We start from the raw sequence: 25078 nt of genomic DNA on the forward strand, positions 1-25078 counted from the left end.
TGCAGGACTGTGCAGTGAAGGTCAGACCTACCTTCTCAAGACCACTAGTCTTGAGATCCCTGATAAGCTAAGATTCACTCCAAGCAGGCCCCTGGGACCTACTGGTGACCCAGCACATGTGCTCACATCTAGACAAGTGCACAAATGGCACTAAAAGCCTTTCAGTCCTTGGGAGGTGCTCAGAGAAGATGCTTCTTTCCCATCCTGCTCCCATTCCCGCCTGCTCACCTTTGCTGGAGCAGGTCTCTTTAATTATCAGTGGGAGAGAAGACCGGCACTCTCACCAAAGGGATGTTTATGAGTGTCAGCAGGCACGAGAACAGATCACAAAGCATTGCAGTGGGGCAACTCCCTAGGAAATAAAGTTTCTTATTATAATACACATTTCTTTTTTAAAATGAAGTTGATATACGTAGCTCCTCATGTGAAATCCTTACTTTCTGGATATGCACCTCATTGTAGGGGTGGATTATGTGTAAACATTCTCTTTAGATGGTGAAGAAGCCCAGGATGATTCCTGTGATAAACCATACTAGGCTGAGACCAACATCTTGTCTTGAGTGAGGTGCAGATCTTTCAGTGGGCAGAAAACTCTGTGAGGGAATACTCTAAAAAAATGAATTGTCTCTTCTGCACTCTAATCAGGTCCTTGCCCACACACTGAGCATCGCAGGGGTTTCTGGCAAAATTTTGCAGCTGAGTATATTGAAAGAGGAGCACTGGGAAAGGAAGGAGAGGATCCAAAACTGTCATCATCTTAGGCTCATTCTAAACCTTTTTTTTCCTTTTTTTCATTATTTCATTTTTACCAAAACTCACTGTCCTAACAAGGACATATCTGAAGGCACAGATTCTAATACAGAGGCAGTTACATGGAAAAAAAAAAAGCCATATTCTATTTGGGAATGTGTGAAAGAACATTCATGTCTATCAACTGCAAACCCTTGCCAAGGCAGATGGGCTCCAATTCAAGCATACGCTTGCTAAAACAAAGGGCAGGGCTAAAGTACAGCTTCCTTCAAAGTGTCAAACTCACCTTCCTGTTAACCTGCAGTAGGTACAAATTGTAACAGACCAATATTGCATATTTAAGCACCTTCAAAACAATGCTTTTTTTTTTCATGTCTGTGACAGGTTGAGGTCACTCTCCAATGCTATTTATTTTTTCATTCGTATCTCATCTCCTGCAGGTCCTCCCTGACAAAATACTTGACATACTGTTTCTCAGTTATTTTAAGACAATCAAAAACCAAGATGCCATTGAAATTAATAATCCCAGCCTTCTCGTCTCCCTGCCTGTAGCCTCTCAGTTCTTGTCCCTTTTTAAGGTCAGCTCCAGCTATGCATCTCACAAATTCAACAGTAAATCCTCACCACTCAGTGACAGCTACATAGTTTTCAGATTAGACAGGTTAGGGGAACCCTAGGGCACAGCCAAAGGTTCCCTGTTAACAGCAGTCCTGAAAAGTAAGAATCCGCCAAGGATCCCATCTTCAAGCACAAATGAAATGTCGCCAGTACCACAGTCCCCCAGCACCACAGGCCCTGTGTCAATAGACACATACCACTCTGGTCTAAGGAGGGCTGCACCACTTAGTGCCATCCAAAAAGCTTTTCTTCCTGACTCCATCCAAAAATCTTTCTTTGATTAAAACCGGCCCTATGGTTAAGAAACAGAGTAAAACCACAGGGAGATCACTCCTTTTGCAGGATGCTGCATGTTTTTGTCTTCTGAGAAGAAGAAGGGATGGGAATTTAGAGCAACAGTCTTGCTGTGGAACTGCTTCCCTTTTATGGAGTGACTGCTGTGCTCCAGCCAGTCACACACACAGTTGTCTCAAAGAGCTTGGATTTTAAAAGTACACTGGCCTTGAATGGAGTAGCTGGCTGGCTGATAGCCCCACTGGCTCTAGACGCGTGGTGGGGGGAAACTTCAGTCATCAAGCAATTGGCGGCTCCAGCACAGAGTAAAGTCAGTTGCTATTTCAGGGAGAGGAAAGGCAACAGTTCTCTGCAGGGAATGACTGCACTAGCTCAGTGCCAGGAATAGGCTGAGATTTTATTATTTTTTTTTTCCCTTACACTTCAGGAAAAGCGAACACACAATGTTCATTCGCAGGGATCATTTCCTGAACATGATGTGTGCTCGCTGTCCTGCAGGTCACTTTCCAGTGTGTCACATCCTTCTGCACAAGGGAGAACAGGAAATGGCAAACTCCCAGTATGAGGCAAAGCATTCCTGTTGCAGCAATTGGTCCGTGGGAGCTATAAATTGGTCTCCTCCAGAAACAGATCAAAATTTCTCTTTTGGGAGGTCAGCTGGAAACTGAAGGTAAGTTTGAACTAGTAATTTTTGGAGTCTCTCCGAGTACTGTATTAAGAAAGCGTTTGCAGGTTTTGGACTAATATATACCTTTATTATTGGGGAGATTTTTCTCTAAGACCTGGAGTTGCTTTTATTTTCCTTTGTGCTGGCATAAATTAGTGTATTCAAAAGATATGCATCACTACATGGTTTATGGTCTATATTGAATGACTGTTCTACTAATGCAGTGAGATGGTTGCTGCTGTTACCTGACAGAGTTCTTAGCAATTAAATTTTCAGAACAAATTGTTAAGAGGCTACAGGAATTGATATATTTAATGATCATCATATTGATCTGTTGTTATGTTATTGGTGATACGCTCATTGTTCATTTTATTGCTGGTATCCATTTAAATTAGTGTTAGTCATTGTGCGTTCAGCTTTATCTCTTACCATGTGTAAAAATAATAGGATACTGCCCCCAGCTAAGAAAAGCACAATGTACCAAGTGACTCAAATGGCCCAATGATACCAAGAGAGACTGGGGTCGTTTTCCGAAGGGCATGGGGGAAAGCCTTAAAGGATTCTGTGTAAGATGGATTAGGACAAGCAAGTAGAAGGGTGAAAAATTGCAGTGAGAATTATATACTCATACACTTCAGGATGGAAAGTATTTATGGCACAAAGTTTTCTCCTCCTGAAACACTGGGATTCTGCAGAATGAAACCCCAAGGATCCAAACTATATAGTAAAATTTTGTGACAGACCAGATACCTCCAATTCACACAGTACAGAAGACTTAGAAGTGAAAAAGTGACTGCAGCAATGAACAGTTTTGCTCAGTTGGCTCTAGGTCAGGGTCTTTCTGCTACAGAAACTTCTTTGGTTATAAGGGCATTACGGACTGCAAAGAGCTTTTTAGCCCTATGGCTAGACCTTGCAAGGTGCAGAGGCAGCATAGCTCTGTGCACAATGCAGTGTTGTGAAGCACAGAAGCTCTGCTCCCACCAGACAACTGGTGCTACATCACTCCTGTTGACTCCCTTGTCTCAGTTTCCCTCTAAGCAGGGTTAAGGATGCTAGCTTCCTTTGTAAAGCATTTTGCAGTCCTAAAGTAACCTGAAAATGCTTATTGGAACATTCCTTTCTGCCCTTATGACAAAGAACAAAGACAGCAAACAGACACCACCTAGTACAGAAACTATGAAAATTCACCTTCTAGAAGGCATGACAATCTCCTGCTATCTTGCCAGTGGAGGTTTGCCAGCAGTTTTCAAGCCTTTTCTATTCACAGGCCCCTGCACTTCCCACTCCCCCATCCTCAAGGGAGTGTACACTAAAATTAGGCCTGCTTTTCCGATGTGCTCTTCATGAACCTTTTAAACAAGGTTCATAGGCCTCTCTGCCGCTGTCACTGGAGATTCATGATCACAAGTCGGACTAAGCACCAAAGAACAATGATTCCCATATTTGTCCAGACCCTGACGCCAGGTTACAATAGAAAAAAAAATGCTGCAGGACCTTGAGTTATTTAGACTTAAAGAAAGGAAGGATGTTCACAATACCCATCCAAGGCATCAGTGAGCTGCTTACCTCCGATATGGAAAAGCCAGACCTTGACTCCAGTCAGCAACTTCCCTCTGTCCTCCTTTAATGGAAAATCACCCCTAAATAAAAACCTGGGATGGTGGCTTTTACCTCCTTAGAGCCTGACCTTTCTTTTAAAAGATGCCTTTGTATATTGCAGATCCTCTGAATCCCATCACAGGGCAACACATTAGTTCTGGCAGCATCACTACTCTGGGCACTGAGTCACTTAATCTCAAGGGAATTTCAGTCCCCAGGGTTGGAAAAGATGTTTTGTGTCTTCACACAGGTAATGGCAATAGCACCTCTGACCCCAGCCCTTAAGATATTTTAGTCTTCACAGGGAACAAGAAAAACATATAGAAGTTTCTCTGTCTGAAAGTTACAATGGAATGTGTAATTAAATGTGCATGTGCACATGACCACGTGTGTGTATGTGAGTGTGCATGTGTGTACGTGAGTGTGCATGTGTGTGCAGATGGAAAACCTTTCTTGTAGCTGGGTGAAGCAACAAAAATTTGGCTGGATGCCATCCCTGAAATGATAGTCCAGACTGAGCATGTCTTATGGGGTTTTTTTGACAAAAATCACAACCCAGACTTCTCTTTTTCTGGACAGAAGCCATGGAGAGAAACAGTGCTGCCTTTCCGCAAGCGCTAGACCCCACACATCACTTCCACATAGCACTGCTGGATCAGAGGCGGAGGCTACGTGGCCAAATCGCTCACCTTCACAAGGCAGCTCATAAACTCAACAAGCTCCGCAAGAGGTCCCTGATTGCCAATGTCAGCGGGAGCACCCTGACCGCCGCAGGAGCTGCCACAGCCATCCTGGGGCTGTCCCTGAGCCCAGTGACGCTGGGAGCCTCTCTCCTGGCATCAGCTGTGGGTCTGGGCCTGGCCACTGCTGGGGGGGCCATCAGCATCACGTCCGACCTCTCCTTAGTGCTCTGCAACTCCCGGGAGGTGAGGAAGGTGCAGGAAATTGCAATGACTTGTCGGAAACAGATGAGGGAAATCCTTGGCTGCCTGGAGTTCCTTCGCCGGGGGCAGGGCCCGGGAGACCCTACACTGTGCCAGTCAGAGAAGAGGGCCTCCATCTCACTGTACAACTCTGTCTGCTTCATGGTCTTCTGCGGCTCCCACAGCTTCCTCGTGCCAGAATACACAAAGGAGGTCACAAAAGTAAGCCAGGCTGTGCTGAAGGCCAAAATCCAGAAGCTGGCTGCCAACCTCGAGACCTGCACCAGGGCAATGGATGAAGTCTGTGACCTTCTTGAGTCCAGAACAGAGCTTTCCCCATGCACAAGGGGACTCAACTTGGGTGCTAAAACCACTGCTGAGATCCAGAGACCATCCAGCTGAAACAGTGTTTGGCTCATACTAAAAATGGGTTTGGAGACATTACATTATTAATTGTGACCATTAGCACTGCTACCTGTTGCTATGGTAAAATTTGTGGTGCTGGTGCACTCAGGTGCACACATCTCGTGTGCTTTATCTATATCTGAACACAAACTCCTTCCTGATAGGAAGCTAAGGATTACACACACACACACACACACACACACCCCACCAACTGACAGTGGACACCTGAATCAAGTTGGAAGTTATGATGGACACATGGACTATGATGGACACAGCAGCAGATCTCAGAACCTGAAGGCTTGGGTAGGTGGATGTTCCTCAGACCCATGTTTCCCCAGCCATCTGCCCAACTCTGCTTCCCCAAAGCAGCAAAAAGAAGTGGATTGGAAGGCTGATGAAATACCTGGTGCTGACTGAACCTGGTCTGTAAACAAGTTACGAATCCATGAGTGGTACAAGGACTGGGGTACCCTAAAAAGTCCAGCAGCTGCCAATTTCCAATAGAGTACAGTCCTATTACCAAGGTACATCTGGAAAGGCTGTAGAAGAAGCAGCTTCAGATATGACAGAATGTATGGATGGTTCATCATCCTAGGGTGAAATAGCAGGGCCAGAATTTGTTATCTCTTTTGAAGAAACCTCTCCAGACTGCAAATTGTGATGTTTGTGTTCTATTTATTTACATGAGATTATTTTAAGGTTTTGATATTGTATTTAAGGGTGTATATAGTTCTTTCTTTAAAAAGGATGTCTCTGCTCCAAAGGAAGGCAGATGTTCTTATAGTGAAAGCAAGTCTGTGGCATGTGAGAGCAAGTTATCTGCTACTTGGCTGTGAGGGAGGGCAAGTCCCTGTAAGAAAAGGAAAGCATGACCTCAATGCTGGTAGTTATAAAATAGGTGAAACATTGTCAACCAATGGCAACAGATCTTAGGAACCAAAGCAGAGAGAAAAACAGGTCAGTGGCCCTGGGATCAGTCTGCCTCAGGACATTGGTAGAAGAAAGCAGTTACAAGTCTTGCAGCAGGAAGGGAAGCGTGGGTTGCTGTTACTGGTCTGAGCTGGAGCCCAGCTGTGACAAGAGCACAGCAGAGAGGTGGAGGTGCCATTCTCCATGCAGTCAAGCAGCCTGTGAGACCCATAGTGGATTATCTGTGAGGAATGAGGCAGCACTCATGGAGAACTACACATACTCCTAGCAATGCTTCCCAGGGAAGGCTTCATGTTAGAGAAATATATACTGGTACTAATACTCAAGAGGGGTACAGAGGAGTAGGATGATTCAGTGGCAGAGCAGGAGCAGGAGCAAGGAGTGGGACCCTGTTTTAAGTGACTGGTCCGCTAAATATGTGATTTTTGACCCCTCAGTATCTCAGTTCCCTGTCTAAAAATGGGGATAGTAGCACTTCCCTACCTCACAAAAATGTTTCTGGGAGAAATATTGAAAAGTGCTCAAGTACTGTGATGATGGGGATCATGTCAGTATCTGGAAGAGGTACAAGGAAGAGACCCTGAAATTAGCTTGAGGCAACTAAAAGAGTTAATGCAGAGCTAACTCCACCTCCAGAAGCATGCCCCAGTGGATAAGAGAAACTTCCCTGCACAGGCATGAATTAAAATGATCAGAAGAACCCGCTATGTAATTCTGTAACCCTACATAAAGTCTTAGGAAGAGCAAGACTCCATCTCACAAAGCTTGAATCCTTGCCCTTTTTGTCTCTTATTCTCGTTACATCAACATTTGTTTTCATACATCAGAAGAATAAAAGCTTTGGTCTCTAAGAGTGTGACTCAGATGCTTGTAATACCTGTGCCTGTTTACCAGAAATGAACACATACACTGCTGATTCGATTAAATGAATTGAATATGAAGCACTTTTGTGTCAGTGTCTCTCTGCACTGACATTCATGCTCCAGGCATTGAAGCCAGGGACCAATATGAGCAGTTCAGAAGGCAAGGATGAAGAGTGGGGTCATCAGCTCCATGCCACACACAGCTGGCATTTGTGTATGAGTGTATGTTTTTATGTCTGTGTGAATGCATATGCTGGTATGCACATTGCCCGTGTACACTGTGGATGTTGGTCTCTGACATGCAAACACTGAGGTACTTCCATGTCAGCCCATAAGTGTGTTTTTGGAGTGTGAACTGCACACTATGCAAGGCAGACACAATGCAAAATTTTTCCTAATGCTTCAGCTTATCACCAACTAACTCCATCAGATCAGTTACAACCTTAATATGCTTCTGAGATGGCTGGTTTTATCATCACAGAGAAAATTATGTAACATATACTTATCCTACCCGCTCCCTAGTTTTCTGGCAGTGCAGTTTTGTCCACACAGGAAACAACACAAGAACAGCTCTGAATGAACTAATCTGATAGGCAGAGGGATTTGCATTTGATAGCTTAGAGCTTCACCAGGGCTGGTTTGCTCTGCTCAGCACAGTCCTGCACTGCAATCACAGCCACTGTTTCTGCAGCTGAGAACAAATCAGATACTTTTGCTTCCATTCTCAGCCACAAAGGCAAACAATCATGCTTCTGTTCAATTTTTCCCAAGGCTAATTGTTCACTCCAAGTCAGGATTTGGGTTGTTGCACAGTGCTGCTATGAGAGTGTAATTGAGTTCAAGGTACCACATTCTCCTCGGCCGGGTCTCAGCCACTCCCCTCTCCAGGTTTGTTTGCTATGAAAATCCAAAGGGAGGCTCAGGCAGAAAGTGGGGCCCATGGGCTTGACAATCTGTAATCCTACACAAAACAGAGGAGCTGCGAGACTTAATTTGTTCCAAAACCTGTCCAGTGCTCTTGGACACCTTCTAAGCCAGGTGTTGCTGTGAATCTAAGGCTGCACTCTCACACCTGAGCTACACTTGATCTGTCAGCAGATAGGGCAGGAGGTGGTCAGATCCTCCTCACCAGAATATCCTAATAGCGTCTCTCTGGGAATTTCAGTGGGTTGATAGGACCAATTACCATTAACAGTGACCTAATGTACACACTGTCCATCTTGTCTTATTATGCACCCCTCATGAAATAGCTGACATTGTATCTGCACTAAAATTCGTCTGCTGCAGATGCTCTCACCCTGTCCCCCCCAAGGAAGACTGAGCTGTAACATGCAATAGAGCTAGGAGCATATTTGGTCAAAAGCCAAGCTTAAAAGCCCTGGAGTGAAAATTTCTAAATCCTGTATAATCTACAGTTTCCTGTGCTGAAAAGCACAAAAAGGGAATTACTATTTAGAAGTTGCATATATATTTTATCACACGTGAATGCTCCCAACAGCAGTTTAGGACAGGAGAAAACTCTCATTCAAACATATCTATTTACAAAAGGGAATTACATAAACTGGAATTTCACCAGAATAAAATTCCTCCACCCTGCTCCCCACCACAACAGCATAATATTATATGGGCAATGAGTTCAACAAGCAGTGACTTCCTGTCACATCCCTGACTCCATTTCCTGAGGCATCTCAGTGACCCTTACAAGGGTTCATGTCAAAGTACTGGCCAGGCTCAGCCTTTAGCACTAATGATATATAGCAAGTTCATAGCTCAGACTGCTGTAATTTTTGAAACGTGGTCACAACTAGCATCTACACGGGGTGCTTATTGCTGTTTGTTTTAATTTATTATTTTAAAATCATTGCTCCTGAGCACAGTGGGATGCAGAAGTTTCATTCCACTCCTGCCCATGAATTGTTTCAGGTTTCCTCTCCTTTCCCTGTCATGCAGAGAGTTTGTTCATATCTTCTCTCACTTTCCGCATTGTTCTGGGAGCAGAGGAAATGCCACGCTCGGAATCCAGTGACACATGCCCAAGTACATCAGCATTTCCACTGAGAGCACACCCAGACAGCCTTCCCAGAGAGAGGGAGGCCTGCTCAGACATTCAGTCGTGAGTTTCATTTTGCAGCCAGCTCTGCTGTCCTTTTGAAGCCTGAGCTCTTGCATAGATTATCTTTCTTTTCCCTAAAACAAAGGAAACTCACCTAGCTGCAAGGTTGCCCTGCTGCAATCAGCACTGGGACACAGATCAGAGGCTACACCCAGAGCACATGAAAACCAATGAGCCCAGAAACTTCCATCAAGAAATGATATTTTGATGCTGCACTCCCTGGAAGGTCAATAAATGCATCACCTTTTTCACCTCTCACTGTGCGCTTGCAGGCCTGAGTCACAACAGCAGTGGTCAAGAGAGCTGGGAGAGTGTTTACATCTACTCCCATCCCCTATTCTCTCATTTTATGCTGTGAGTTGCCATAGTTCACTTTATTTTGTATTTCTGGCACTTCGAAAATTCACACTGCCAATTACCATAAACAGGAAAACGAGGTGGGATAATGACATTTCTTTTCTTTTTTCCCTTCTCTAGTGCTTCAAAATTTTTCATACCAGCGCTTCTGAAGAAGTTAATTTGCTCTTTATACGTCTTACATATGTAAGTTTATATATATTCTTGTATTTTTGTATATTTAGCAGCTCCTTTTGCATTGCTCTTTCCCAGCTGCAGAATGTGTGAGCACAGAGCACCATCACCCACTGCCTAAGCAGTGCAGCGCTGAGCTTGCGGTCAATGCCGAGCAGGAACGTTTTCATACAGCCAATTCAGCGTGCCCTTATCCCAGGACAGGTGCCTGTAGATCCGTAACTCCCCCTTCCCTGGAGACCTCTCGGAGTTTAGGGTAAATCCGCCCGCTCCGGCGGGCTCTTTCTTCGGAACTACAAATCCCATCACACCCCGAGGAGGACTACAGCTCCCAGCGTGCTCTGCGCCGCCACGGCGGGGACGGTCCAAGATGGCCGGGGGAGAGGAGGAGGGGGCGGCGGCGGGGACGGAGACCGAGTCAGAGGCGGTGGTGGAAGAGCTGCGGAGCTTCAAGGACCTGGTGAGGCTGGGACAGAGCCGCTTCTGCGCCCGGTGCTCTTCTCCCGTCCCGAGGAGCAGCGTCCCGCCCCCGGCGCGCAGCTCAGGCCGTGGGGAGCTTCCCACGCAGCGCCGTGTGCGCGGCGGGCGGACACGTGCGGGCAGTCGATCCGGGCGCAGCGGTGCTGTTCCCGGGCAGGAGGGGTGGGGAGTCGCGCCGCCGACCGGGACAGGCTGGCCTTGCTGCTCCGATCAGCGCTCCTCAGGCAGCTGCCTGTATTTTCAGTTCTGTTAACTTGCCCTGGCGTTTTTCGTTTCCCGTGCCCATGGGACACCCCCTGAGATGAAGAGAGGCAGTTCTCTGTGTGTGTGTGTGTGTGTGTGTGTGTGTGTGTGTGTGTAAAGTTCCCTGTGTTAACTAGGGTAAACGGACTGTTTTCTTCCCAATGACAGTCCTCTCTAACTGTTTTGAATAAATCCTATGAAGCTACCGGTGGAGGTGGGGATCACTGTGGGCAGCCTGACCTTTCAGGTGGTTGAACTGGGGGCCTGATGGGGTTGGTTTGTGCTAGAGACAAGCTTGGCTCTGTTGCAGCATGTATTTAACTTTAGTCTGTGATTTAATTTATGTCTCCTTGGGGATGTCTGTTTCTCTTTTCTCTTTTCGCTAATGTGCAGGGAGTGACAGATGTGCTGTGTGAAGCTTGTGACCAGTTAGGATGGAAGGTGCCAACGAAGATCCAAGTTGAGGCTATTCCAGTGGCTCTCCAAGGTGAGCAGTGTGCTTCTTTGATGCTGAATCAGGGAATGTCCCAGGAGCTCTATGTGAATGAATTTTGCTGAGTGAGAAGGGTCAGGGATGAGAGTGTCCCAGCTTCTCCATCACTGAGGATCTCTGTTTAGAAGTAGTCTTTGTGTTCGTTCTGTCCCCTACTCAGGTGGAGCTTGGAATACTAGTTTATCCTATAAAACTCCCTGCAATCCAAACTTTCAAGTGCGTACAAACATGATTTCTTGAGTGTTCACTCTTGTTGTGTAGTTCTGACACTCTGTGTTAAATAGGATTATTATGAATCATTTGAACTGTTAGTCTGAATTGATCGTTTTCTTTCTGAAATACCCAAGGGTATGCAGGAATCTTCCGATAGGTTTTGGACTGTGTCTCTTCTGATAGAGACCTACAGTGTGTGTGTGCATCTGAAACTGGAGATACCTTGGCTGATTCCGTAGCGTGTATGATCTGCTTCGCTGTGAGCAGGCAATTCTTTGAAATTAGATTTCTGTAGTGAGTCATAACCAAACTACAGTGACTTTCTCTAAGCATCCTGGAATTAAAAGAAAATAAATTACTGAATTCAGCAAACATTTCTGCCTCTAGAAGCGTTTTATTTTAAAACAAAAGCCCCTAAAATACTGTGAAGCAGGAACAGAACAATGTAGTGACAGAACGAGAACAAACTTTCAGTATCTACTCTGTCCTAGTACTTAACTGTTGTCAGACTCTTTTATTCCACATATAAGGTTCTCTGGGGGGAAAAAAGGCATAAAACCATCCAAAAGTAAGACTGCATTCCTGAGAAGTTGTCTCCAGTGTAAGGCCTGTTGGTAGCATGTTCTTCTGAGCTGTACAAGCTCAGGAGGTCATAATGGATTCTACTGATGAATTCCACCCTGTTGCCTGCACAATTTTTGGGCAAAGGACTTGTTCTAACCCTTCCTGCTGCAAACTGATTTAGATTCATTAATCAATGGCATAGTTGTGGTTTGTGAAATGTGAGTTTGGTAGTGCTGTTGTCATGTAGTTCCTGTGCCAGAGTATCAGACACTGGAGTCTGTTTCCTTGTAAGCCAGTAAACAGACAGTGTTTGGACTAGAATATCAAGACAGAGCCATTAAGCTGTAAATTGACAGGCAGATTTGAGACATCATAAAATAAAGCTTATTTTAAAGTTCGTATGAAACACTGTATATTAGCAGAAGTTTAACTAGAGAATTGAGTATTGAGACTGTAATTATTGTACAAGTATAATCACAGTCTAAAAATGCTTCAGAATTGCTCTGAAATTCTTTGGTTTGACCACTTGTTCTTTTTTACCTTGTGTGTCTTCCTTTTTTTCTCTGTCCTTACGGAATCCTTGTGCTTTATTGCATAGTACTTTAAAGGCTTCTTTCTCTGCTCTAGATGTGTAACAGTTTTTTGCCTTCCTTGCTGCTTCTTGTAGGCAGAGACGTCATTGGACTGGCAGAAACTGGCTCTGGAAAAACAGGAGCTTTTGCTTTGCCAATTCTTCAAGCACTGCTGGAAACACCTCAGCGGCTGTTTGCTCTTGTCCTCACACCAACAAGGGAGCTGGCCTTTCAGATCTCAGAGCAGTTTGAAGCTCTCGGATCCTCTATCGGTGTCCAAACTAGTGAGTAACTTACTAATATTGGACCAGTTTTCCTGAAGACTAAAGTTAGTCAGGTCAGGATTGCAAAGTTAAAAATAGAGGATTTGTATGGAGGGTTGAACAAAAAGTAAGAAAAGCTTGTGATGCTGAAAGACAGAGATCTGGTATCAGGTTTGCAAAAGAAAGACTCTATGGCCTTTCCTCAAGGAGGAATCTGCAGCTCTTCTGCATTTTATGTCTAAACAGTTAAAGATAGAAGTAGAAGAGAATGTTCTCAATATTAGGTTTGTGTCCAGTGAAATTGCATAGAGCTCCCTGCTGTAGTGTGATGTAGTTTAATATTTCTTTCAGACTGTCTGTATGGATTCTTTAGATACTCTCATTATTATTATTATTATTATTATTATTGTTATTGTTATTATTATATTACTACTACTAATAATAGCTTTATGGGTATTTTTAGAATTTCTAGATTTTTCTAGCTGAGTTAAGGTGCAAGGAATAGATTCTGCCTGTGAAAATAAAATACCTGGGGCAAGTAAGGACTTAATTGTATGGCATAAGAGGCCTGGGAAGGTCAGGTATGCTAAAATAAAGTGAATTCTTATAAATTCTCATAAAAATAAGTAGTCTTTCATTTGTTCAGAGTTGTGGATGGTGAGGAGTAGGAGCAAACACTATAGTGCCTGTGGCTGACTGGTGCTACACTGAGGGATTCACTATATTCTGTTTGTCCTGCAGCTGTTATTGTGGGTGGAATTGACACAATGTCTCAATCTCTGGCCTTAGCCAAGAAACCACATGTTATAATTGGTAAGTTAATGTGCGGGGGATATGGAGTGTTAATATTATCAAACTGCAGTTACCCAAAGAGAGACAGCCAGAAGGTTTTGTTAGAGTACATCTTTCATTTGCTTTTGTCCTGAAATCTCAGTATTGGTTTGCTAATGTTTCTGAAGTATACACCAATAACTTTGTTGCTACAAGCTCATTCCAAAGCATTCCTGCAAGACCTCCTTTGACTTGTTTTTTCATTCTCCTCAAGTATTTCAAATCCTGGTCTCATCCTTCACAGTGTAGCTCATTTACGGTCTGTTGTGTGTTGTGTTTTTTTAAGGGGAGGACATTCTTCTGAGGGTCTGACTCCATTAGTCTTATTTCAAAACACTCTCTGAAGATGTCCTATGAAAGAGTTATTCCCACAAAGCAATCTGCCTTTACTTTTCTTGAGCAAAGAATCCCATTTCTGTAATGAATTACTATCTTGCCTGTTTGGATCTTTCTTTTCCTTTGCTTTAATTCAATTTGCTCTCGTGATGTTGTTGGTAGCAACCCCTGGCCGTCTGGTCGATCATCTGGAGAACACAAAGGGCTTTAACTTACGTGCTCTGAAATTCCTAGTGATGGATGAGGCTGACCGGATTCTTAACATGGATTTTGAGACAGAGGTAGGAATCTGCTGAAAGAGTTTGGAACACCAGATGAGTCTCTTTAAAATCTCTTCATACAGTCACATAGCAAACACTGAGCTGTTCTCCAGAAATTATGAGCAAATTGTAACTAGGATCTGATAGCTGCACGAAATTCTGTGGTGGGAGTAGAACATAGGGGAGTTCTGCAGAGCATTGCCAAGACAGTAGGAGGCATTTTGTCTCTGAAATCTACTGATTTCTCTGGAGTGCCTGATGTGGATGCAGTTAATGTAGAACGCAATCACACACACATTCCTGCAGAAACTTTGCCTGATATTTGCACTGTTATTGGACTTCTGGAATTCACACTGCCTAATTGTCAACAAGCTATCAGCCTACACCTTCCCTTTAGAAGAGGAAAAATTTGTTCCTACTGTATATCTGCACATGCATTACTCTTCATGTGGATGATCATTATATTTGGGGGACGCTTGTGTCTTAGGTGCTCATAATATTCAGTATTCCCATTTCCTTATCTCTTTTTTGCAGGTGGATAAGATACTAAAAGTGATTCCTCGAGACAGGAAGACATTTCTGTTTTCTGCCACCATGACCAAGAAGGTGAGAGCAGAGTACTCTGCTTTAGTTCTTCCATCAGGCTATCCTGTTGACTAAACTGTATTAATACAGGTTTCTGACAAGATCTCTGTCCATCCAGTGCTAACTTACATTGATCTTACCAGGTTCAAAAACTCCAGCGTGCTGCTCTGAAGAATCCTGTTAAATGTGCTGTTTCTTCCAAGTATCAGACAGTTGAAAAACTACAGCAGTACTACATTTTCATCCCCTCAAAATTTAAGGTAATGCCACTTCTGTTTCTTCCCTTTTCTCATTATGTCTTGTCTTCTTTTTCCCACACCTGCCCAGTATCTGGTCATCTTCTGTGGCTTAGACTTAGTCTTTAATGTTGTACATGTGATTATTATTTTTTTTTGGTAAATTCTCTCTCTATTTCGTTACAGGACAGCTACCTGGTTTATATCTTGAATGAACTAGCTGGTAACTCTTTCATGATATTCTGTAGTACCTGTAACAATACTCAAAGGACTGCTCTACTGCTCCGCAACCTGGGTTTCACTGCCATTCCTCTCCATGGGCAGATGAGTCAGGTATGGGCATTACCCCACAGAATGGAGCAGACAGGAAACTTGTGGCTTGGGAAATGGGCAGCACCATACTGAGTCACAGCTACCTTTCAGAAGGAGTACTTCACAGCTAGTGGACTAGACTGATCCCTAAAGATTTAACTAATGTGAATGCTGCCACTGATTCTGTAATATTTCAAAAAGAAATTAGAGAAGTGAGATTTTTGAGTAGTTTCTCCCCTGGTTCTTTTGTGCCGGTATTTCAACAAGAGCATATTAACTAGAATGAGTGTTACTCTCTCGTTCCCTTTTTGTCCTCTTCCAGAACAAACGCTTGGGCTCTCTAAACAAGTTCAAGGCAAAGGCACGTTCTATTCTGCTGGCTACTGATGTTGCAAGCAGAGGTCTGGACATACCCCATGTAGATGTGGTGATAAACTTTGATATCCCTACGCATTCTAAGGTAAGCTTGTCTGTGTGTCTGCTGAGAGCTTCTGGCCACCAGGACATAGTGAAGGTAGACAAAGGAACAAAGACGTCTTTTTTCTGCTCTTCTGATTGGAAGCCTAGTTCACACTTCTGTAGATTAGAAGGTGTAGTTCAACCTCTGCAGTTGAGTTGGTATCTCAGTTTGGTTGGATGGCCTCATCTGGATTGTAGAACCGATCCCATACGTGAAGAGGGGAAGTGACGAACATTCTGTGTCTTTGCGTTTCTGTTCGGGGTATGCGTTTTGCCATATTGCATTAAAGAGCCTTGAAAACAGTTTTATTATTATTAGACATATTATTAGTCTCATGTGTTCCTGTGATCCAGGTCTGCCTTCATATTTTAAACTGTGTTTAAAAAAAAAAGAAAAAAAAAACATTCTCCCATTATGTTCAATGAGCATTTGATCAAGAAAGGTGACTTACATTATGTTTCACCTTCATATCACAGAAGTACAGCAAACTGAAAAGAAAGTGAGTTACTAACTGTCTTATAGAAAGTATAGGATTATATCAAGGGTGTGACTCTTTCCCAGCCCGGTTCCAGAAAGCATACCATTAACATGCATTTCAGGAATTGCTATTGTTGCTTACAATGATTGAAGATACTATACCTTGCAAACAGAAGAAAGCATGATCTTTCAAAGAACTACTTTTGGTGTTGTAAAAGGACAAACATAAGGAAAAAAAATGGAGGTGGCAGCAGCTTAAGTAATGTTATTACAGTTTCTGTGCTCTTCTTTCTCATCTAGCCCTGTCACAGAACACGTCCTTTCTCGTGATTCTTTCTCCACAGATCCTGTATGGAGAAGGGAGTATTTTAATTTCTGTAATGCAGTATAAAACCTGGAGAACAGCCTAGAACCGTATTAACAGAAGACGCTCAAGCTCTTCTAAATTATTCTCAATCACCCTCCCTTTCACTGTGCTTGCCAAATTTAAGTCTACTTGTCCGAGAGTGTCTCTGGAAGATAGACTATGTCGAGCACTAGATCTTAAGACTGAAAATGCAGGCATGGGCTCACTGTGAATATTACCTTTCCAAGGAAGTGATAGTGAAGTCTCAGCAAAGTCATGTACTGCAACTTTTGTCCTGCAGTCTGGAATAAATGGAGTTGGTCTTCACCTTTAGAAAGAGAAGAATTCAAATGTTAAAACCAAAGATACGCCGCAGCAAGCCAGCATCTTCTCTAATTCTGATGCTGCACATGGTCCTGAGTGCTTAATCCTGGAGTATTTTCTCCCCATTTTCTTGTTCTTTCCTAAAGAATAATTGTGTAGGCTGATTTGCCATGACATCTGTTCTGTGTTTGGTGAACATATCTTATTGCTTACCAAGAAAATCGTTTTCAGGATTACATTCATCGTGTTGGGAGAACAGCTCGAGCTGGAAGATCTGGCAAATCTATCACCTTTGTCACACAGTAAGTGTTAAAATTTGGCAGACTTATTCTTTCCAGCTCTATTTCAGAGCAGAAAATATCTGACCTCATCCTGGGTGAGAAGAAAATACTACTTTTCGTTTTGAGGTGCCAGTTGGTTTTATTTACTTAAAGGGGAGAGAATTCCAAGCCCAGTTGTGGGGAGGGAGAAAGGTCTAGAGAAATTCTAGAAGCAGTCATGTAATGAGCAGAACTGTTTATAACTGAATTGTTATACATACATACGTTTTTATAATATATAGTACAGCTTAAGTAGCTGCAGGGGGTGTTTATAATTACTGAACTGTTTGTCTGAAGTCTTTTTCAAATCCTTCTGAACAGAGACGAGCTGAATAAATCAGAGAAGCCACCCCAAACAATGTCATCATTCAGATGCAGTTGAGTTGCTTGTGAGACCATCAGCACAATCTATCTGTGGGCTGGAGAGAAAGGATGAATTCTATGAATGGTGACAGCTGAAGCACTCTCAGGAGGGCTGATTCAATCTGGTGTCTTGTCTTCTCGCAGGTATGATGTGGAGCTATTCCAGCGCATCGAACACCTGATTGGCAAAAAGCTGCCAGCGTTCCCCATGCAAGAGGAAGAAGTTATGATGCTGACAGAGCGTGTGGCTGAGGCCCAGAGAATTGCTCGAATGGTGGGTGCTGACTTTTTGTCCCTCTGCTCACTGTTGTAATCTGAATTTCCTCAGGTGCCAGAACTCTTGGTCAATCTATTGATTGCATTGCAGGAGCTGCGGGAGCAGGGAGAGAAGAAGCGATCTCGGAATGATAATGATGATGACACAGAAGAAGCTATTGGTGTCAGGAATAAGGTGGCAGGTGGGAAAAAGAAGAAAAGGAAAGCCTTCTAGTTCGGTATTCAAACAGACTTTTTTATTTTTCTCTTCATGGCTATATGAGCTGGCAAAAATGGTCTACCAAGCTATCTCCAGTGGATTTTTTTTTCAAAACTACATGTGAACTTGGGTGGTCCATGAGGAAAACAACTTCTCTTCTGCTTTACCAGCTATAGACTGAGCTTGGACCATTGTGGTACCATAGTGCCAGTCTTCTGTTCAGAGACATCATTAGAGACTGTCACCTCTGGACCTGGAAGCAGCTGTGGTCTGGCCCTGCTCATTCACAAAGAAGCGCAGTGTGACTGCAGCTTTTGCATTGATGCAGCCTGTCTCACTACCCAATCTCACTGAGTGCATCTGGGGTCAGATAGATCTGTCAGAAAAAGTTAAAAGAAGTGACTGAGTTTTCACAGGGATGTGTTATGTGGAGAACTCCAAATATATTTTGGTTAATTTTAAAGCTACCTGGTTCTCCTTGTCTTGTCATTGACCTGTTTTGTTCAGTTTGTATATTTGCTCTGCCAGGTTTTCTTCTTAGGTCAATCTTAGCAATTCACATGTGACATCAATACCTTAGATATGTCAGCTGAAGAGTGGCCCAGCACGGGAGCATCAGTTTTGGCAGGAGGCGATTCACTGCTTGGAATTCCATCCAGAATCTGTAATGATTGACATGATACAAGGAAAGGTCTGGGTTTTGGGTGGGGTTTTTGCTGCTGTTTCTTGTAGTACTTATAAACGAACACAAGAGGGGGGTATTAGCATAGGAAAGCTGCTCACAAGCAGGGTGGTAAAGAAAAACGGGTATCATAGAAGTTCTGTTTCCCTAGTTATTTCTCTGTTAGGCAGAGTTCCGTGCCATATAAGTAGACTCTTGCAAGAATGGGATAAGTGTACTTACCTTCATATCTAACCAGGTTAGTGCTAGTTCTCATTGGCAATAAAAAATTTCAAGCTGGATGTTTCTACTGGTGGGCAGAGAAGAATGAAAAGCTCCTCTATATCACTCAACATGAGAATTTAATGTCCATTAGAACAACTCATAAACTGGATTTTCTGCTACGTGAAAAACAATGTTCACAATAGTCTTTTTTAGATCTAGATTGAAAGTAGAAACTATTGCAGTAGTTGATGAGCACAGTGGTTATTTCACATTGTCAGGATAAATCTAGTATACACTTGTATGCTAGTCAGAATGCTTTTATGCTTTTGTTAGAGGCAGCACATTTTGCAAAAAAATCCAAAAACCATGGGTCTGTTTCTTCATGAGGAACAGACATACTCTCTGGTGCAAGAAGAGTGCCAGTTCTCACTTAGTCCTTTTTATTTTGTAGCAGTTTATTCAAATCTCCCAAATATCTTCATGATTGATAGCTCTAAAGTTGTCCAAGATCAGTGGCAGATAGTAAATTAACAAATCTTGGATATGTTGACTGCTAAGAGCATTCTTGTAGAGCAGGAAATGTGTATTTTCCGTGGGTCCTAGCACAGAGAGGCAGGAGTGGAAGCCCAGAAATTTCAACATAGAATCACAGAATCAGCCGGGTTGGGAAAGACCACCAAGATCATCAAGTCCAACCCCTGATCCAACACTGCTGTGGTTACTAGACCATGGCACTAAGTGCCACATCCAGTTTCATCTTAAAAACCTCCAGGGACCATGAATCCACCACCTCCCTGGGCAGCCCATTCCAATGTCTGATTACTCTCTCTGTAAAAAATGTCTTCCTAATATCCAACTTAAACTTCCCCTGGCAGAACTTAAGACCATGCCCTCTTGTCCTACTGCTGGTTGCCTGGGAGAAGAGACCAACACCCACCTGGCTACAACCTCCTTTCGGGTAGTTGTAGAGAGTGAGGAGGTCTCCCCTGAAGCTCTTCCAGGCTGAACAACCCCAGCTCCCTCAGCCTCTCCTCATAGGACTTGTGCTCAAGTCCCTTCACCAACCTCATTGCTCTTCTCTGGACCTGCTCCAGGACCTCAATATCCTTCCTGAACTGAGGGGCCCAGAACTGGACACAGTACTCCAGGTGTGGCCTCATCAGTGCTGAGTACAGGGGAAGAATCACTGCCCTGATCCTGCTGGCCACACTGTTCCTGATACAGGCCAGGATGCCATTGACCTTCTTGGCCACCTGGGCACACTGATGGCTCATGTTCAGCTTCTTGTCAATCTAAACTCCCAAGTCCCTTTCTGCCTGGCTGCTCTCCAGCCACTCTGTCCCCAGCCTGTAGCGCTGCAGGGGGTTGTTGTGGCCAAAGTGCAGGACCCAGCACTTGGCCTTGTTGAACCTCATCCCGCTGGAATCAGACCATCTCTCTGGCTTGTGCAGGTCCCTCCAAAGAGCCCTCCTGCCTTCCAGCAGATCAACACTTCCCCCTCAGCTTGATGTCATCTGCAAATTTCCTAATGGTATGCTCTATCTCCTCATCTGGATCATCAATAAAGATATTAAATAGAACTGGGCCCAACACTGATCCCTAGGGGACACCACTAGTGACCGGTCGCCAACTGGATGCAGCACTGCTCACCACCACTCTCTGGGCCTGGCCCTTCTGCCAGTTCCTAACCCAGCACAGGGTGCCCCTGTCCAAGCCGTGGGCTGCCAGCTTTTCCAGGAGTATGCTATGGGAGACAGTGGCAAAGGTTTTGCTGAAGTCCAGATAGACCACATAGTAATTCTGTGGGGCCATTTGGTAGGAAACCCCACAGGTAAGAGGATACAGCCCTAGAATGTACCCGAGAGAGGAATAAAATGAGTGAGCTTTGTGGGTGGGGATGCAAATGCTTGTTGCCCACAGAGCAAGGGAACACCCCCAACTGGTCTTCTGTCCTGCTGGGTGCTTGAACAAAATTTCTTATTCTTCACAAGCAGGACAGGGTTGGTTCCAGTATCAACAAAGGAAACTTAAATCCTTCTGAGGGTCCTGGGACCCTGGAAAAGCTCTTGAGTATTATTCCCAGCTATGTAATGGATGGGATGCATAGTCAGCCCTGAACCAATCTTGTAAGGTGATGTGAAGGGCACATGACTGCTGGAGGAGGTAGGGCAGAGTAATTTCCCTTCAGAAGTAGCATGATGCTTGCTTTAATAGCTTCTTGGAGTCTGTAGCATCTCTCTGTGTTCTTTCATATATGGCAGGCTGCAACAGCAGCAGTCTTGCCCCTTGATGGGGTCAAAGATTCTCTATTCCTCCTCTGCAGTTGCAAGAATATTGGAGGAGAGAAGTAGAGCTGCTCATTGTGAAAGGTTACAGAGCCGCCTTGAGAGGAGTGACTCCTAGACAGCTGGCCACCTCCCTTGATTTGGAATGACAAGCCACAGAAGCATTTGGCACTAGGAAAGCAAAGGTCTCACCACACCCACATTCTCACTGGTGCCTCACCTGCCACAGGTATGTGCATTCAATTTCAACTAAAAATACCTCAACAGGTTGGAGGGGCAGGAAATGGGTTTTTTATTGTGACTACTTCAGGAGGGCTGGGTCAGAGGGTGTTTGTATAACTGAAGTGGAATAGGGAGTGTCCGAAGATGTATTGGGTCAAAACAGAATCTGCAGCCAGCCTAAGCAAAATCTGTAGCTGATCTAATGAAACACGAGGGGAAAAGAATGAAGTGAGACCTGTCTCTGGATAAAAGTTCAGAAAATACCAGCACTGGTATGTGCATGACTGCATACTTTTGTACAACAACTACTTCCAGTGTATTTGTTCAGTCAGGAGGACTTCCGACGAGCAGGTCTGAAGCACACCCCTGCACACTTCTTGAGTTTTGCGCAGCAGGGAGCTGAGTGGAGGATTAACCTTAGTGTGATGTAAGGTAGGATTGGGCTAACATAACCTGTCATGTTTTTGTAGTTGAAACTCAAGTGAAGTTTCAATAAAAGCTGTGTTCTTGAAAAACATTCTATGGGGATGTTGGCAGTTTGAAACCATTCTACACTTTCTAAGTCTGTGATAAGAAGATGATTGTTTATGCATTAGTAACACATATTTTAAATTACATTTTATAGTTTTGATTTTTCGTACTGCATAGGTGACTACTTCCCTAACAAATAGGGATACAGTGGCTTTCATTTAAGTGTTCTAGACCTGACAGAAGTGGGACAATCCTTTTGAGGGGAGAAGTAAAATTGAACATTGATGTCAATGTGGATAACTAACTCCAAGATAAGTGATGATAGCTGCAAAAAAGTAGCAAGCAATCCCTACAACCACACAGTGGTCCAGCGCAGAAGCTGCACTGAACTGACCTGTCTGAAGAGAATTTGGCCGTGTCAGTTCCTCAGTGCCATGCACCTGCTGCTCAGGGGCTGCAAGGGAAGACACAGGCCAGAAAGCACAACTGGGAACCAAAGTGGGGAATCCAGGGCTTTTTTCTGTGATGGCAGCCTGAGCCTAAGTCTGCTTAAAGTAACCATGAGGCACAGAGCTTGTTCAAGGGCCTGGCAACCTGCCTGCTTCCCCTCCCCCCAAAAAGGTAAAGATAACTAGAGAGGGAGAGCTAAATACCATGACACTCTCACAACATCATTAACTTGTGCTGAGAAGAGTCTCAGTTTAGGAGGGAACTCTCAGAAATAATTGGGAATCTGGAGGGCCTTAGTTTACCAATCAGGACTGAAGTTAGTAAACATTTCCAGTTTAGACAAGCACAGAAGAAGGAAAATATCCAACACACTTAAAAGCCCTTGGACATACTTAAGAAGGAATGGAATTGATTGCATGACCTATGAAAGACACAGGCATGTATCAAGCATTTTGATGCTGTTTAAATGTGAAGTTGTGGTTTGCCTGCAATGACATGTGAGGAGCTTCTGTAAACATTCAAGTGAGCAATTAGTTATTGTAAATGTTGCAGAGGAAATGCTGTAAAAATCCAGCTTTGGTGCCAGATGTAGTCCATGTAGTCATTCTGAATTCTTACTCCTCTAGCTTTTGTACTTACCAGTAGATTTTTGGGGGGAAAAAACCAAAACCAATTCCTGTAAATATGGAGAATCAGAATATGAGTTTCTGACAGAATCACAAGCTCTGGGTTAACTCTTGAACTTTAAGAAAACCAGGTTAAAAGACACTTTCTTATTTTTCAGTTGGCTTTTTCTCCTGGTCTGACTAGGAAAGCTCTTTCTGAATAACAATATTTAAGAGGAAGAACTAAGGATGTTTTGTTCCTCTGGCACCTAAGAAATGGAAGTGGTTGCTTGATCTCTGGCCCAAGGATGAATACAGCCATGCCTCTAGTGCTGTATTTCTTCCTGAGGACCCTTCAGATATGGAAACTTAGGATGATGACATAACTCTTTCTGCTTCCAAGCCCCCCTGGGTGTATATGCCTTCCTGAACATGGTAATTGAGTATATGCCATGTCTCATGGTAGGATGTGTGTTGGACTGTGCCGAGGTCATGCCTACTTGTGCAACAGGAGACAGTGGCACTGTGCAGTCTTCAGATATTGATATTATAGGTCCTCAGGGAGGGGTGGATGCCTTTGGAGCTTGTTCAACACTTTTTTCTGGGAAGCACCCAGAAGCCTGAAGCTGTTTTTACTAGAGGTTGACATGGTCATTTTGTGTGCCCAAAGGGAAGAGGACTCTTTATCTTTGCCTTCTCTGCTGAAAGATCCTCATTATTGCTGAGATGTACATGCAGCTCTTTTGCCTCTCTCAAGAATAAAGTTAGGAGTAGGACTCATGTAAAACGCCTCTGCCTTCCATTGGGCTTGGTGATTTCTAAAGGTTTCTGAGGAAAGGGAAATGCAATGTGGGCTTTCTACGCAAAAATGTTTTGTCTTCCATGTCACAGAGACTACTGCTTCTGTCTATCACTTCCTCCTCCTGTTTTGATATTGTCAAGGAAGGTGGGTTTTTGGCACTATTTCCCATCTGAACTGATTTAAGTACCCTTTAATCCTCCTCAAGTTTTTCACTCACAAACATGCCTCTGTGTAAAGGAAAGCAAATAGCAAAACCTGCTCTGCAAGTTATCTATGTGATGTAGAGGGAGGATTGCATGATAAGGTTGAATTGATTTGGTTATGCTAGCTTTCCATTAAAAAATTATTCCTTTGTGTGTTTTTTGTTGTACATTTGCTTCATCCCATGAACAAAACTAAAACATGAAATTGCTTGGCTTTGATGTAGTGAAAAGTCTTTTGCACAATAAGAGCTGGAGTCACAAAAGAACCTTCTTTCCTGCAGTAGCAATGTAAGGGGGCACAGGATCCATGGAGCAAGCCTGGGAGAGAATGTGTGGAGGCTCATTCAATTCTATTACAAGAAATTAAGGTACCCCAGTCATGCATGTAATTGGATATACTTGGTCTTCTACTGTCTTTATTGTAGCTCATTTGAAGGGAATTTATAATGGGAAATACCTAGCTGTCCTTGCCAGCTTCTGTGCTTGGTGTATCATCAGCAGGGAGGTAATACTTCTTATCCTTCAATACATATTCAAAATCATAAATTTGCCACTAGTGAGTGATTTCCTATTACTGCTGCTCATGTGCACGCTTACAGGTTTGCTAAACTTTTATCCTGGTGCATGCCAGAGGCTGTCTTTGGTCGTTAAGGATTAGTTTCCAAATGCAATCAACAAATGAAGCAGGCAACCAAATAGACTCCTTTGACAGAGCTTAGGCAGAATCAGCTTTCCATGCCTGTAGTTGCAGGTCTCAAGATGCCTCTTGGAGTTCCTGCGGAGCTATGAACTATTTTCCTTTGGATACACTCAAGGCATGTATGTGTATTAGTTTAGTCTTTCTCCACCTATTGGTGAGAATTTCTTCAGTATAAACTAGGAATCTTGGAGTTGCCTTTCCAATTTTCAAAAAGAAAGATAAAAATGCAAACTTTTAAAAATGGAAAAAGGCAGTGCTCTCCAAAATGGATAATGTAGTGAGGAAGGGTTATAAAAGATCTGTGGAAGAAATATCAGAAGTAGATTTGTTAGTCTGTTCTCTCTAAGATCATATTTAGAGAGAGCCTCCTTTCTCCCTGTGTTTGCACACATCTTGGATGAGTTTGTTAGAGAGCCCTTCCTTGTGAAACACATGCTAGTGTTTTGTGACCCTCTCATTCTTCCAAAGCTGCCACTCAGATGGGACTTCTTTACTCCAACTATATTGCCCCTATCTAGTTCAGAGAATGACTTTTTGAAGATCCACTCTCTGAATGCCAGGCTATTCCCTCCTGTTTCAGATGCTGTCACCTGGTCTGTCTGATG

General features: G+C 43.6%; 2 protein-coding genes across 3 annotated transcripts; both read left to right on the forward strand.

Moving 5' to 3' along the window:
- Positions 1 to 2241: 2241 nt before the first annotated feature.
- On the forward strand, positions 2242 to 7040 carry APOLD1 (apolipoprotein L domain containing 1). Of its 2 annotated transcripts, XM_017827701.1 has the most exons (3): positions 2311 to 2332; positions 4053 to 4181; positions 4511 to 7040. In XM_017827701.1, the coding sequence occupies exon 3, from the start codon at positions 4516 to 4518 to the stop codon at positions 5254 to 5256; it is 741 nt and encodes a 246-aa protein (XP_017683190.1). In that variant the 5' UTR covers positions 2311 to 2332; positions 4053 to 4181; positions 4511 to 4515; the 3' UTR covers positions 5257 to 7040. The 2 variants fall into 2 exon arrangements, with proteins under 2 accessions (XP_017683189.1, XP_017683190.1); XM_017827700.1 differs by lacking the exon at positions 4053 to 4181 and having other exon boundaries at positions 2242 to 2332.
- Positions 7041 to 10030: 2990 nt separating this feature from the next.
- DDX47 (DEAD-box helicase 47) lies at positions 10031 to 18316 on the forward strand. The gene is made up of 12 exons (XM_017827699.1): positions 10031 to 10156; positions 10813 to 10906; positions 12357 to 12545; positions 13266 to 13337; positions 13854 to 13972; positions 14486 to 14557; positions 14680 to 14796; positions 14959 to 15105; positions 15407 to 15544; positions 16923 to 16993; positions 17519 to 17648; positions 17742 to 18316. Exons 1-12 carry the CDS (start codon positions 10067 to 10069, stop codon positions 17862 to 17864), a joined length of 1362 nt encoding a protein of 453 aa, XP_017683188.1. The 5' UTR covers positions 10031 to 10066; the 3' UTR covers positions 17865 to 18316.
- Positions 18317 to 25078: the final 6762 nt, after the last annotated feature.

Source organism: Lepidothrix coronata, unplaced genomic scaffold, assembly GCF_001604755.1.
Source record: "Lepidothrix coronata isolate B3197 unplaced genomic scaffold, Lepidothrix_coronata-1.0 Scaffold141, whole genome shotgun sequence".
NCBI classification, from domain to species: Eukaryota; Metazoa; Chordata; class Aves; order Passeriformes; family Pipridae; genus Lepidothrix; species Lepidothrix coronata.

Bases quoted from the DNA above. Each gene is read 5' to 3' on its own strand.
- APOLD1 (XM_017827700.1), top strand. From the start codon at position 4,516: ATGGAGAGAAACAGTGCTGCCTTTCCGCAAGCGCTAGACCCCACACAT.
- DDX47 (XM_017827699.1), top strand. From the start codon at position 10,067: ATGGCCGGGGGAGAGGAGGAGGGGGCGGCGGCGGGGACGGAGACCGAG. The intron at 15,545-16,922 runs GTAAGCTTGTCT...AATCGTTTTCAG, and splicing joins ATATCCCTACGCATTCTAAG to GATTACATTCATCGTGTTGG. The intron at 16,994-17,518 runs GTAAGTGTTAAA...GTCTTCTCGCAG, and splicing joins TCTATCACCTTTGTCACACA to GTATGATGTGGAGCTATTCC.